The 15,310-nt window shown below is 33.2% G+C and overlaps 1 protein-coding gene across 1 annotated transcript in view; it reads right to left on the reverse strand.

The window, feature by feature from the left end:
* LOC118186839 (O-acyltransferase like protein-like) overlaps positions 1-15,310 on the reverse strand; it is a 114,729-nt gene that overhangs the window by 11,489 nt on the left and 87,930 nt on the right. Inside the window, exons 9-11 of the mRNA XM_085820069.1 lie at positions 10,848-11,013; positions 5,730-5,809; positions 4,438-4,560 (exon numbers count right to left, since the gene is read on the reverse strand). Coding sequence (XP_085676195.1) covers positions 4,438-4,560; positions 5,730-5,809; positions 10,848-11,013 — 369 coding nt within the window. The remainder of the gene's footprint in view (positions 1-4,437; positions 4,561-5,729; positions 5,810-10,847; positions 11,014-15,310) is intronic.

Genomic DNA, 15,310 nt, shown 5'->3' on the forward strand with positions numbered 1-15,310 from the left:
CTCAGTTTTTCATAAACTTATTTCCCAATTTTTCTTTTCAGATTTCATTATTTATTGGCAGCTTCAGATTTATAATCATTACGGGGTTGTATATATTGCAGAGATATTATTAAATAGTCGGAGGTATTGTATTCACATTTGCAATGTACGAGGAATGTAGAAATATAAAGAGGTATTTATAACATAAATATTATTTACTGAATGTATAATGAAACGACTTAACGCTATTTTCCTATGTAATCAGCTGCCATTGCAATATACTTGTTGCAGAACTCATGGGGTTTCTTAATGGTAGAAGAATAAAAGTCTTGATTGCATACTGAACCATTCTTTCAAAACTTCAATAACTTGCACATTACCCATGGATTTTTCTCCTCCTGAAAATTTTATAAGTAAATAGAAGAGGTATGGTTTATTTAATTACGGCAAACTATTCGAGGGACTATCTTCCTAAGGGTGGGATGCCTTCATGGAGGACTTTCTAAGGTAGATCGAAGATATCGAAGTCCAATGATGCTAAATTACCATCGAACTGATTTTTAAGTCTGTAATAAATCTGAGACGGAGTAACAATTTCCTTAGTCAAAAATAAAATGATGATTTTGCTTTGCAACTCTGTCGCAAATCTCTTCTCCTACATGCTGATTCCAAATAACAGGAGTTACGGAATGAGAAGCTATCATTGACGAAAATGTGTATAATTTTAAACGTATATGTGTTTGCCCAAAGAATGACATGTTGAACTTTACAAGAACGGAGTATAAAAATTCTTGTTTATATTTAAATGTCCGTTTATGCATACTACATATATGCGTTAAATAAGTTGAAGTGAGAAAATGTTTTGATAATATTTTGAAAATGGGAAAATGGCTTAGGTTACAAAAACATCAGTGTAGACTAGTAATAGCCAAAGAGTGACCTACAGGCTGTATATAGCTCGTGATATCTTCTTTTGCATCCTTGGCGTAGGCTACATTATTGGCCGATTTTGCAAATTTGTTTACATCTTCATACATCTAATATCTTAGGACTACTTTTATTCAAAGATTATTTAAAATTGGCATCTTGAAGTAACTGGAATTTATTATTTTAGTATATATTCTTATATATTTGCCAAACATAACGTACTGCGGGACCACAAATTAAACTGCCTTTTGAAGGTAGGGATGTTAGCTGCCAATGGTATAAATTAAATAAATACTCATGAAAAATAAAGTCAGTGAAAATAATTTTCCAAAATTTATTTATGACCGAAACTGTGTAATGCATGTAGTAGAATGCTTCGAAAATACCATATTTTGGAAAACAGTGATCAGTTACAAACAGCTGCACTTAAGGCTTTCGTAAAAATAAAGCAAAAACAATACAGTTAGCGTGATATGTACCAGAAGCATTTTAGGCACAAATGAACCTATATGTATCAACAGGTTGTCTTGTAATCAGTATTATAATGTTTAAGAGGTTCAATAAGAAACGTTTAGTAAAAAAAAGAAAAAAAAATGTTTATAAAATTTGTATTGCATCGGTAAGTGACTCATCCAGAAACAAAACAGAATATCGTATTTCACTGATACAAGTCTAAAAATTTAATCCATTTTTTTGTGCAATTTGTAAGAGTGCAGTAGAAATTTTCTAGCAAACTCGCATCATGAAAGCATTTATCTATACTGAACTTACAAGCATACACCTAATTTATGGGAAGTTACCTATAATGACCAAAACACGTGCGACTCTACATACAGAATGATTTCGTAGCATATACTAACTAAATCATACATGCTTCAGGAAACTGATCAGAGTTTACTTGATAGGAGATCTCTTAAGGGAAGAGACGGAGATGGATTAGTTGAAGGGCACGTATAGAGACGATGAAACTGTCATTTTAGAATTTGTGATTGACAATCAGTTGCAAACATCACGGCTGTCATAAATGGCGGGTCTGCAGACTCATGAAATGAACCCTTATAGATAGTGCAGAGATCGAGACTTCCCCTCATATTTAAATCTATGCTTTTGCTTTTAGGATAACTAATGCACATTTCGGATTTACAGTTTTCCCCATTATTGAATTTTACAAATGAGGAATGTTTTGACAAATGATTTTACAAATGGCTTATTTTACAAACAAAGCCATCTGCGGTATGAAATGAACTCTGACGGTACACGTGCAAAAGCTTTTCAAAAGCGTTTTTCAGCTAAAATTTATATTAGTATAATGCACTGACGAGGAAAGCTAAAAGAGCAACTATAAAAAAGTGTTTTATATTAATTCTATTAAGAAAGGTTCAATGACCGGTGGTTGGTAGCTCAATATCAACGTCATTTAATGCGATTCACATTCGCTACATAGATTTACCCAAATTGTTGTACCCATACTATCGACGCAGCGCAAAAGGTAGATTATAATTAGATTCTAATTTTTAGGATTATACTAGTTGTAAAATAAAATTTTCGCATGTAGAAGGTGGAAAATGTCATTTAGAAGGCATTTATTGTTTGGTTTACGAGAAATAGTTTGCCATTGGGAGAAGGGAAGCAGGACAGTTACTGTTACAGGTCTGTAAAGATCTAAAAGTAGCCAGAAACGTCATGTCAAGAATCTGACAATAGTTTAATGATATTGGAGATGTAATCAAATAATCAGATCAAGGCCGAAAATATAAGTCTTATGGCCGTTATTTGTCAATGATTGCCAAATGAAATATACAACTGATATCAGTTCATATTGCAAGGATGCAGCTACAGGAATTAAATTATCTAGACGTACCATGAGTGACAGGCTATATAAAATCAGGTTGTTTTCAAGGAAACCCATAATTTGTTTCCCATTAAATTGGGGTGCGAAGTGTACCTATTTGCAATGCTGCAGATATCATCTGATTGGAGTACCATGGATTGAAGCAAAGTTTTCGTTACTGATGAGTCTCGTTTTTGTTTGAAGTATGAGTCTAGATGTGTTAAAGACTGATGGGAGAAAAATACACAAAATAAGCCTGAAAAATCCGTTAAAGGTATGAATCAGTACAAAGGTATGAAATCATGGTATAAACGAGCATCATTTTGAATTGCCGTACTGACACTTTTTTTACTAGTGCAGCTATGAATGCTGAAAAAGCAAAAATAAAGTTACTGGCTCTTAGATCAAGTTGTTTAGGGGTACAATCGGTAATACAACTTCCGTCTAATGGACTATAATGCTCGTCTTCATTGCAATGCCCCAGTGATCGTTAAGTTAAAGGAATCCAGAAGATGGACTGGTCCGCATATTCTCTGGATTTAAATCAGACAGAGAATATGTGTTGGACGAATTAAGACACTGACTGACATTTGCTTAAATTAATATTTTTTTGAGAAATAGACAAATATTCATTTTGCATACAAGTTCAATGACAAAAATAAGATCTTTTGCAAGTTTTACATTTTTACTGTAAAATTGTTCAAGTTACATGAGTTTTTATTGTTGCTCTTTTAATTTTTCTCACCAAAGTAAATAACATAATATTAGGACCATATGCAGATTAGATGAGAAATCTTCATTTGCTAGGCTATAGATTGTTTTTCTGATCTTTTCCTAAAGGCTATAGAAAACATTTGAGCGCCGTGACTTATCTCACTTGCCTGACAGCAACATCAGATCAGGTATACGAGTTTCATTGTGCCCAATAGGCAAGGACTGCGCCTGTCGTTGTCTTGCGTCTAGGCACCTATACCAAGTGACAATACGAATTTGTCCATTTCTAGTCCACTTTTAAAGAAGAATCATCCAAGGGTGGGTACTGAAGATCTCCCACCCCTCTTAGCCTTCCTTCAACCTTGGGAGAAGACTTTATGCTCGTTAGTATTTTAAGCACCCCTTGCCGCAAAGGCACTGCACGCTTACATACATCTACGCTTTCTTCAGGATTAGAAACTGGGTGCCAGTGCATGGCAACCGGTTTCCATACTACCATGCCAACGGGTCGGAATATCAAAATTTTAATTGAAATGGACGGACAAATAGTAGATCCCAAAGAGGAACTACTAAGAGGTAGAGTGCAAGAAGCACATAATACTATCTGAAGAACTCCCTGATTCTTTCTTAAACAGCACTCTCTGATCAGATGAATTTTAACGTTTAACAACTGTCTGCTGAAATTTTTACCAGTTGTTATAATATTGTATTACTATTCAGTATTAATAAATGACAACATTGCAGATGTTTCATCTGAGAAACGTAAATTGTCTGCTGTGGCAAAATATTCGTCTGAAAGTAAGTGACCGTTATTTACATTATATGATAACTGAAATTACGGAAAAGGACAATTAGTTTGTTTTATAAGATTGACTTTTTCTTAAAGTTAAAATTTTAGCAGTGTTGCCTTAGATAAATATTTTGCACTGTCAAGTTTTGTATTTAAATTTTGTTTGGCAGTTATTCCAGATAAATTTTATACTTACTCAACATCTGGCGAAAAAAATATCACAGTTGGTGGTAGATTATGTATTATCGTTAGAAGTCCGGTAATGAAAGAGCAAGCTGCCGTTACTAAGAACAACAGGAAGAATCCAATTGTTGGCCATCTGTGGAATATATTGTAAAATTTCAACATGTTAAAAACAAATGCCAAAAGCTTAAATAGATGAATATCTACTTTTATGTACTTATGCACAATAATTTCCTCAAATCCATTTAAAAACACTAATACACATCTGAATTAACTTGCTTATTTTTGACATCGAATAACAACCTTCAGTCTCTGGTTATTTAAAACTCTCACATCAATTTATTATTTGTATTTATCAATTAATATTTGCGTTAAATTAGATATTAAAGATATAAGTGCTATTTGTGGCCCGAATATTATAAAATATCTTAATGCTTGCAATATTATTTCCTTCTGAAATTCTCTACCTTTATTCTCTCACGTTGCATTTAAATCTATTTAAAATTGGTATTTAAGATATATATTGCTTTAAGAAAAATACTGAAATTCAAGGGGTAGTAAAATTGCAATTTTTGTTTTGTGAAAGAGGAAGATAGGAGCTTCTGTAAATTGGAAAAAATTAATTTTAAGCTGGAGTAAAAGTTATTTCCTGAAAATGTCTACAATTTAATGAATATCCTCTAACTACATGTATTTTAAATATATTACAAATAGTGCGCTTAGTGGAATATTAGATTAAAAATAGTACTCAGTGGTATAATGGATTGTATGGTTGACGATATATTAAAATTCTCAGAAAGCCCTTCCCAAGTAGAGGTCCGTCACGTTCGTCCAAAATTAATAAACACAGTATTAAAATTTATTGAATAAAGCATCATTTCCGATTTTTGGAAATTATTTCTTTTCTAAGCCATCGAAAAATCAATTGTTTTATTGCTACCTGTACCTATACCAGAACAGATTGAGGAATGCTACCAGTATAAAATGTAGAAGATAAAATATTCTCTGTTGCTTTTATTCCAGTGTAACTAACTCTAATATATATATATATCTAATAATATATCTATAATATATCTAATATATATATATATAAGATATATAATAATATATCTAATATATATATATATATATATATATATATCTTACATTACTACTGCATTACTACTGCAATTACTACTGCTACTTACGTTAATCATTTAATTTGAAATTTCATTCCAAGATTCTATAACGTGAATAAGGAATCAAGTAACTTCGAGTCAGATTATTACTGCGTACATTGTACAATTTAAAATGAAATTTACTTACTTAAATAGAACAAATAATGCCAGTGGAGCCAGACAGTAGAAGTGCACGTCAGCTGCTACGTACCAGGTGTGCAAAAGGCACTATCAGAAATAATATTTATTATTGAGAAATATGAAATGAATTTATTATTGAGAATTCTGGAATGAATTTTAAATAATTTTCTTATACCTTTTATATTAAAGATATATAAAGACCGCATTTCTCTTTTATTATTATAAATAATATTTATTACTGAGAAAAAGTGGCTTGACAAATATTTATAACATTTACTTGAAACAATAATGGTTAGTAAATTTTTCTAGAGTAAAATCAACTTGGTGTGTTGTGTTTATTGCATAATATACCGTAATGTAAAAGTAATGTATCAGAACTTGAAAATAATGAAATTAATTTCTAATATCTGTTATGCTTTCCCCAGTAGAAAACTATAAAAGAACACTTCTTAAATCTCACATTCAGTTTATCATTTTTTCTTTATTTAAATGCATCAATATGTATCCTGCTTATCTATAGACGTCTGAAACATTCTGAGCATGTAAATGTCATTATTGTTTCCATCGAAAAGTTTCCCTCTGTGAGTGCTTTGTTCATGCGTTCATTTTTTCGCTGATAATGCAGATAGATCTGCTGAATGATCTATTAAAATTTTCGAAATTAATTTTCATGATATTCAACAAACGATAACTTGCTTAGGATCCAATGATGATCTGAAGATGAACTATCCTCGTATAATTATTGAAGTTGTAAAAATTTATTCCATGCTTTGGAACGGAAAAGTTTTTGCATTTAACGATTATTCGATAAAATGTTTGTATTTCAAGCAAGATGATTTCATTTGAATTCAGGGCAAAAGCCGTTTTGATCTCTATTGGGGGGAAAAGGAAAAGGTTTTGCAGAATGATTTTGAAGCTTAAAAATAGCAAATATTTTATGGAGTTTTGCATTGTGTTCCCATTCGCATTTTTAGATTGCATTGTAAGGAATTATCGCATTCCACTGTCCATGCTCTTATGGTGCAAGTGTTAACGCAACGAGCTACCTTCCTAGTTCTATTTCCACCGAGGAAACAGTCAATGTTTCATGTTTCACATTTCAAAACATTTAATAATGTCTCTAGTGGTGTCCGAACTGAAAGTGATGGACTATAACTCGTTACCACATGAATTTAACAAGTTGGATCTCACGCCTTTACTTACGAAAAGAAAAGGAATAAAAAGGAGAGATTGTAAGGAATTTTTGCATCTTCAGTGTGTGCCTTTAGGATAACGGGATAGCACACTCGTGTAATGAACTACACCCACTGGCCAATGAATCAAAAACCCAAGATCAATATTTTATTGGAAATCTGATTGGATTTGTTTGGGCATAGTATCTTTATGCTTCTGGGGGTGCATTTACGTCCAGAGAATACCATGCATTAGCTTTTCAATCTTGTAAATTAGACGGAAGATGAAAGTGCTGTCGGATGCGTCATTCCACTATATTCCACACATTATCTATGGGGTTAAGATCAGGGCTATGCCGTGGCCAGGGAAGGTGTTGAAAGTCAGACTGCAGTTCAGCGAACCAATTTTGAATACTTCTGGTGCGATACATAGTTGCATTGTCATCCAAGAAGTATCCGTCGCCATCAGGATAAAAATGCAGCATTGCAGGGTGCACTTGATCTACCAGTATGCACTTGATCTACCAGTATATCTAGGTATCTCATGGCTGTTTGTCTACTCTGGACGAATACCAGGGCACTACTTCCATGACAGCAGAACATGCCCCATATCATGATACTCCCACCAGATACTTGAACAAGGCGATTAAGGCAAGATGGATTCATGGCTTCATGGGGTTCTCGCCAAATTCGACGTCTTTCATCAGTGAAAAATAAAGTGTAGCGTGATATATCCGACCACATTTCCCATTTCCAATCCTCAGATTTCCAGTGTCTTCTTTCCCGACACCACTGCAAACTAGATCTTGCATGTCGGACAGAAATGAGTGGTTTTTCTCACAGGCACCCAACTATGCACTCCTGTCGTCTGCAATTCTCTGCGCATGGTTTGAACTGAAATCTGTTGGGAAGAGCCTTGGCTGACGATCTGTGTCAGTTGAAGCACAGTAGAGTCCCTCTTCTGCCGTACAATTCGTCGGAGACGACGCTGATCACTCTCTTGGAAAACTGTTCTCGAACAGCAGTCACGTCTTCTAGAGAAGGACTGTGGATTCTGATTTCAACTTTTGAAAAACTCTGATCTCGCTTCTTTCAAAAATCTTCGAAAACGAGGCTCCTGTTAAATGGGCACCAACAATAAGCCAAAATTTTCAAATGGTGAAAGTTCTGGCGTTTTTCCCATTTTACTTCATTCATCGTGAAAAGCACTCTTACAGCTTACTTATACTAGCATTCTAACCATGTGTAACCCACATCATAAAACTATTTGCATACTTCATCCCTCACACGCACGCAAATGAAAATCTCAAAGGTTTCTAATTTATTGGCTAGTATGTGTAGAAGATCCACGGTACGAATTCCGACAAGGGATCAATTAATTATTAAAATTTTCTCCCGAAAAACACATAGTCTCTAGAACGTGAACACAACATTTCTATTTATAATAATCACCTGAAATTTTATAAAATTACATAGGCAGAGCTTTACTTTCTATAATGCAGAAAATTTCTTGTATTCTGCAGTTTTCCATATTTGGGTACATTAGTAAGGTCCAGATACTGCAATTAAAATTTATCGAATTTTAACGCTGGGAGCTGGATCCAATGTCTCACTTTTAAACTAAGACGTGGAATTTTCTGCATTGAAACTTCAATAATCTTGCTTTCAATGTCAAATTTTGCATCATTTCTATTCAATTAATCTACTATGAAACTTTTCGGCATTTGATTCGCCGTTTTTTTCTCCATATCCTCTTTCATTGCTGACATTTATTTCTTTGCAGTTCGAGAAGTGTTGGGCTAAGCCTACTAATATCTTCGTAACTACGAGGGCTATCCAGAAAGTAGATTACGTTTTGGAATAAAAAAATAAACAAAGTATAGGAAACAAATTTTATTATATACAGATGAAAGCCACACTCAAATACTACTTTTCTACATAGTCACCATACAAATTAAGGCATTTATCGTAGCGATGTACGAGCTTGGAAATTCCTTCGTCGAAAAATTCGGCCGCCTGCGCCTTCAACCACTTCGTTACCTCTTCTTGCAGCTGTGCGTCGTCATCAAAACGCTGCATAGCCAGCCACTTCTTCATTGCTGGGAATAGGTGGAAGTCGCTCGGTGCCAGGTCGGGACTGTACGGCGGATGAGGAAACAACTCCCACTTAAAAGATTCAAGAACTTTACGAGTGACATTTGCCGTGTGGGGCCGGGCGTTGTCGTGAATCAACAAGATCTTAGAGCTCAACATTCCTCTGCGCTTGTTTTGAATTGCTCTTCTGAGTTTTTGGAGAGTTTGGCAATACCTTTGAGAGTTTATTGTAGTGCCTCTTTCCAGGAAGTCCACCAAAATTACACCTTTTCTGTCCCAAAAAACAGTCGCCATCATCTTCCTTGCCGACATTGTTTGCATGCATTTCTTGGGTTTTTGGGGAGAACTTGTGTGCCCCCACTGCATTGATTGCAATTTCGTTTCACAGTTCACATGTTTCACCCATGTTTCGTCACCAGTAACGATGCGATTGAGTAAAGAGTCACCATCCTTATGGTAAGCGTCCAAAAAGTTCAACGCTGCAGCCATTCGCAGATTTTTGTGGTCCTCTGTCAAGATTTTTGGAATCCATCTTGCACAAAACTTGTGGTAACCAAGCTTTTCGCTGATGATTTCGTGCAACAAACTTCGCGAAATTTGTGGAAAACTCAAAGAAAGTTCCGTTATTGTGAAATTTCGATTTTCACGGACTTTAGCATCGACTTTTTCGAGAAGTTCGGCGGTCACTATGCTGGGTCTCCCACTTCGATCTTCGTCGTGAACATTGGTTCGGCCATTTTGAAATCTTATGACCCACTGACGCACTCCACCTTCAGTGATAATGTTGTCCCCATACACTTCACGAAGCTGCCGATAGATTTCTATCGGTTTACAGTTTTTTGCAGTCAGAAACCTTATTACTGAGCGCACCTCGCAGCTCGCGGGATTTTCAATTAACGCAGACATTTCAAACCGTCACAGTATCTGAACGGAGCACAGCACGAACCTCTCAATAGCACGGCTAGATGCAGACTGAGCTGCGCAACGCTCTGACCCCAAGATGGCCGCGCTAGCCCCGCCCCTAGCGGACACAGACGGAAACGTAATCTACTTCCTGGATGGCCCTCGTATGTGCTTCTTTTGAAGCAGAATATGCCGTTCGCTAGATTAGCGTGTTTTCGTTCATTAGCCAAAGAATCTGTTCACTTAAAGGAAAACTTTAATCTCCAAAGATGAAACCAGTTCTAAAGTTTTTCAGAAGTTATCTGTTTTCTAATTTTGTACAGATTTTAAAGTTTGTATTGATAACTGCGTTTAGTAGTTAGAAAACAGGTACATTAATTAGTAAATTATTGTCTGTGTAGTGCAGTTGTATCAATAGTAGTTATTTATTATGGTGTTATAAACAACTATGTGCGTAACAAACTAATATAAAAATTTATATATCTTTATTTTATTTTGCAATCACTTATGATAATGAAAATAAATTTCGTCATTCTGGGAAAAAAAAAATAAATAAATAAATAAAAAATAAATAAATAAATAAATAAAAAATAAGCCTATTTTTTTATCAATAATATGGCATCTTGAACGTGGCTTTCAAATTCGAATGTTATATTGTTATAATTTGAAGCATATTGTATATTAAAGATACCTTATGTTGCAAACAAAGCAACAGAGCCAGCTACTATACTTCTTAACCGCATTTTGATACCCTTCAAAAGCAAAGCGATTGTTAATAGAATATCTGTGTCTGAGAAGCAGTTTTACTTTTATTTCTAATTGTATTCTTGTCAATTAATGGTCGAGGTTTTGCATAGAAACAAAGATCATAATTTGGGTGCTAACAACATTGCTGTAAGTGTGCAAAATGTGAAGACCTCTTACTATATTGTAATTTTCAACTAAAATCCACTTACCATGGAACTAAAATCCACCCACGTGTTTATAGGTAAGAAAACTTGCCACCATCGTTTTTCACAGTTGGCAACTTTTTGACCAATCATATCTGCCCATAAAGGACCAGAACCAATCAGTGGTAAAAGGAACATAACACCTAAAGTGCCTGCTAAAGGAGGCGTTAACCTGAAATAAAAGCCATATATACATATATATACAAATAAATTTCAGATAGTAATATATTTTCCGTCTTAAAGCAATATACATTTAGATAAAACCACAATTTCTTAAAACTTAATGTTTATGAACTCTTTTTTTTTTTCATTTATATTTTCGCTTTAATAGATAAATTTGGTATATAAGCCTCTGAACGTGACTAGAGGCACAGTTTAGAAGAAAACAGAGCAACTCACTAATGACTGAATACATAACGACAATATATCTATATATCTATATGCTTAACATATATACCATAATGGTGAAAAGTAACTAAAATTGTATTGGATTAGCTGCTGTCGGTAATGTAGCATCTACATCATCAATTTCTTTAGAACTTAATTGTGAATCTGTCAGTTTGCATTACAGCTACGAGCACACTGAACTTGACAATGTCAGTACCTTTTCGGGAGTAACAGTAACTTTTCAATGCTCCAAAATAAGTGGTATTCAGAATTTTCTCCTTTTTCTTTCTGAACAGTCCCCACCATGCACTTTCTTTTCATATCCTGATCCTTCTTTCAGTTTTCTCACTTTACGTAGTCAATTCCTGGAGGATCCAGTACTAAGCTCTAGCCCCCCTTTTTTATTTTTTAAAAATATTCTATCGATCGGATTCAGGCTGAAGACCATCTAACCGATTGGGCCAGCTATTCTGTCGATGGCAAAAAGAAAGAAAAATACATAACGACACTAGTAGTTCTTCACAGGCTCTGTTCTGTACAAACGGAATACCGATGTATAACCTGAGAACATGCAAATTTTTTAAAGAAACGTTCTCCGTGGAAGCAGCTGTCCTAAAGCAAATAATTCTAGTGTGCTCTACTGTAATTAACTAATTAACTAATAGACCAGGAGAAAATTTTACCTTGGTGAAGCATTCTAACCTACTGATACCGAAATTTGTACAATTTATAAAGCCAGTCAGTTGCCAAATTCCAAAGGAATAAATTAAATGTAAATGAATTTATTTGTTATTTATCTTTCTGCGGAAAGAGTATAACTTTTAAATAAAACAGCAAAGTTTCATAAAGAAATTGAATTATAATTTTAGTTTATTAAAGACAATGCATAGGTCGGCGTATGGATACCAAACCTTCAATGTTTCTCTTCGAGGTATGAATCATTAAAAACTATAGTTTTAAACTTCGAAGACAAAGAAGAGTATCCTGAAAGAGATACAATACCTATTATAACATATCAAAGCGTATACTAAGCTTTATCTGTAAATATTGCAAGGTAGATGCTTAGATCACTTTTCATAAATGGTACCTGAACATACTAAAAGTATAACTTTAGTATATTAGAAGAAAATAAATAAAGTTTAGATTGCTTGTTTATATAATAATCAATTATATTCTTCGTTGGTTTGAGAATGGAACAAAAGTTTTCATACTGATAATAATATAGCAAAAAATTAGCCATTTACATAATTCGCGGATTATGGTCTATAATATCGCGAATAACTATCTACAAGATGATTTCTATTTTGTAGAAATTGGACCAGTGACACAAAATGATACATTTAGATACGGAAGTGGTACAAGCAATTCAGTCAACTTGACTTCAAGTAACACAAGCAGCTATAAGTTTTTCTTCCCAGTGGCTAGATATTTGTTTCTTAAGCATTCATCGGGAATAGCTGAACCCATCGGTCAAATTGGGATCACAGTGGATAAACCGAGGTTGCTTTTATATCTAATTATAAATATTACATTGGTTTGTTTCTCTTTCAATTTCAAATAAGGTGTTCTTTACATTTTTATTATATTGAATGTAATTTATTCTATCTAATTTGTTTTGATGAATTAAATGTGTTATGAATAATTCTAGAATTGGAGCATTTGCATTCTATAATGCTTGAATCCCATGAACCTTGACAAAGATTTGAAATTCCAAAACTTATATCTTTAAGCTTTTTTAATTTTTCGAATCCTTCGAATGCCAACTTAAAAAATCGTTAAAACTTTTAACTAAAATCTTTGGAAAGATTTGTTTTATTTACAAGTAGAAGCGTTATTATAAGTGATAAGTGACGGTGGACGTGGGCACTGTCCCTTTGCCGTAAAGATTAATCAGTACAGCACCACGTCCATCCTTATCTAAAATACGCGACTGCAGTAGTTTTAGTGGATCTGGATCACAAAAATCAACTCATGGTGACTCTAAACGAAACTGTTAAATTTTTAGCCAGAATTAAGCGCTGTATGTGGTATGGCATATTATGCATAGTATGAATGTGTTAAGTCTTGAAATAATCCTCTTTCTCTCTGATTTTTTTAATTTTAAAAGACTTGATATCGGAAAAATATAAAAAATGAATTGTTGCTCAAAAATTTTTGTCAAATTATTTCATTAAATTTTGAATTATTTTTTGTTGTCAAGTGATTTTCTTTTAAAGTAATATTTAGGATTCAAGAGTATTAATTATAAACTTAATAAATAAAGTTAATTTTGTATTGTTTTGAAATGCATTCTGAAGTTTGTTTTTCCTTTAACGGAAATTTCAGATCTTGCTTTAATTAATAACATTTAATGGCACGTAAAGTTTTTTCTCTTTCTTTTTTCCCTCTTTTTATTCTTACATGAAGAATTCGAAAAGTTCAAGATTCCAAAATTATTTAGGATTCAAATGTTGAGAAAGTTTAAGATTCGCCCATGCTAACTAATATTTATGTATTTCAGGATTTAGAAAAGTCTGCGTTAATCATGATTCTACATAAATCAATGAGTAGCTGAAAATAGGTTAAAACCATTTTATAAGTTTGACTTTGAAGAAATCTTGAATCATGCAAACTTGCAAAATGTTTTTCCCATATATTAGAATGTTTCGCCATCTTATCTTAAGAAGAATACACAATTCAATAGAGCGTGTTTACATGCAAAATTGTAAGAACATTACAACAATAGTTGATTGTTTTAGAAGACCCAGACAATGAAGTACACTACACTATGTATATTAGGTTTAGGATATCTGTTTGATTGTTCTGCAGCTACCGTTTCTTAATGCAAATGCAAAGAGGGCAGGATGTTTAAATACAATGCCAAGGTTTGTTTTCTTTTTCTGATGTCCAGTTATCACTGTACTAATACTTCTGTGCTTAGTGACTGTGACCTCGATATTTGATATCGGATTATACTAAAAAACTGCGAATTAAAGTAATGCTTCTTTGTGTATCGTCACTGTGGCATGACAACTATTTTGTCACTGACTCTTTCCTCATGCTGCTTATATCAATATAGTCCCCCCCCCCCAAGATTTAGTTTGGAAAATTGACTATGGCAGCTATTAAAAATGTTTCTTGCAAAAATTCTAAAGATACATACTTTTCTTCCATTCTCTTTAATAACAAGGCATGTGGTAACCGTGAACTATTTCCAAAACAAAGACATGGATACGAAATAGTCACAAATTGAAATCAAGGATGAGGAAAGTGCCTATATATCTGAACCTAAATCTCAAAACAAATATCTAAATTTTGCTTCGTATCCATTTTTTTATAAACAAAAGGAAGGAAATATAGATAAAACAAAAGGAAAGAAAAACTGTTTAAGAATCCTGCGTCTAGGTTTCAAAAATTAATTAAACATAATCAAATGAATGAAATGGGAACACTTCTATCAAAAATTAATATTAGGTAAAAATTAAGAATTACTATTTGAAGTCTACATTAATTCCAGTTTACTAAATCATAATTAGAAAATGAAGAAAGTAAAAATTTAAAATTTAAAATTAATTGCATAAAAACCAAAAGGTAAAAATATAAGTGCAAATTAAAAGAAAATTTTAGCAATGTTGCAGCAAAATTATTCTTCAGGAGGAATTAGCTTATTTCATCCTCTTCTCAACTGCTCAGACATTGTGTTTCGTCAAACCTTCTACACTTAAATTTTCAGTTCATCAAATTTAGCTAACCCATATAAGATTTGAGATTTTAATACAATAATGTATTTTATCATAGACAAATAATTTTTATTTTGAACTAAAGTTGTTGCAGTAAGAAACCTACAAATCTAAATTTAACTTCTGGAAACAAATAAAATTTATTTCTTAAAATAATTTTCCCTGGACTTGAAATAACTTTGTTGAACTTGCATACAAAATTATTTTGCTGAAACAATTTTATACACATGTTCTAAATACTTTTTTTATTTTAAATTTTACAAATGTAACATTAGAAGCAGAATTTTTTTAAAAATGTGTATATTTTAGTTTTTTCTTTCTTTAAAACTAAAATACCTGACTGTTGTGTTAACTCTCACTGAT

Source organism: Stegodyphus dumicola, chromosome 7 (assembly GCF_044657685.1).
Source record: "Stegodyphus dumicola isolate Sdum_Otavi_A_Nest chromosome 7, ASM4465768v1".
Taxonomy (NCBI): domain Eukaryota; kingdom Metazoa; phylum Arthropoda; class Arachnida; order Araneae; family Eresidae; genus Stegodyphus; species Stegodyphus dumicola.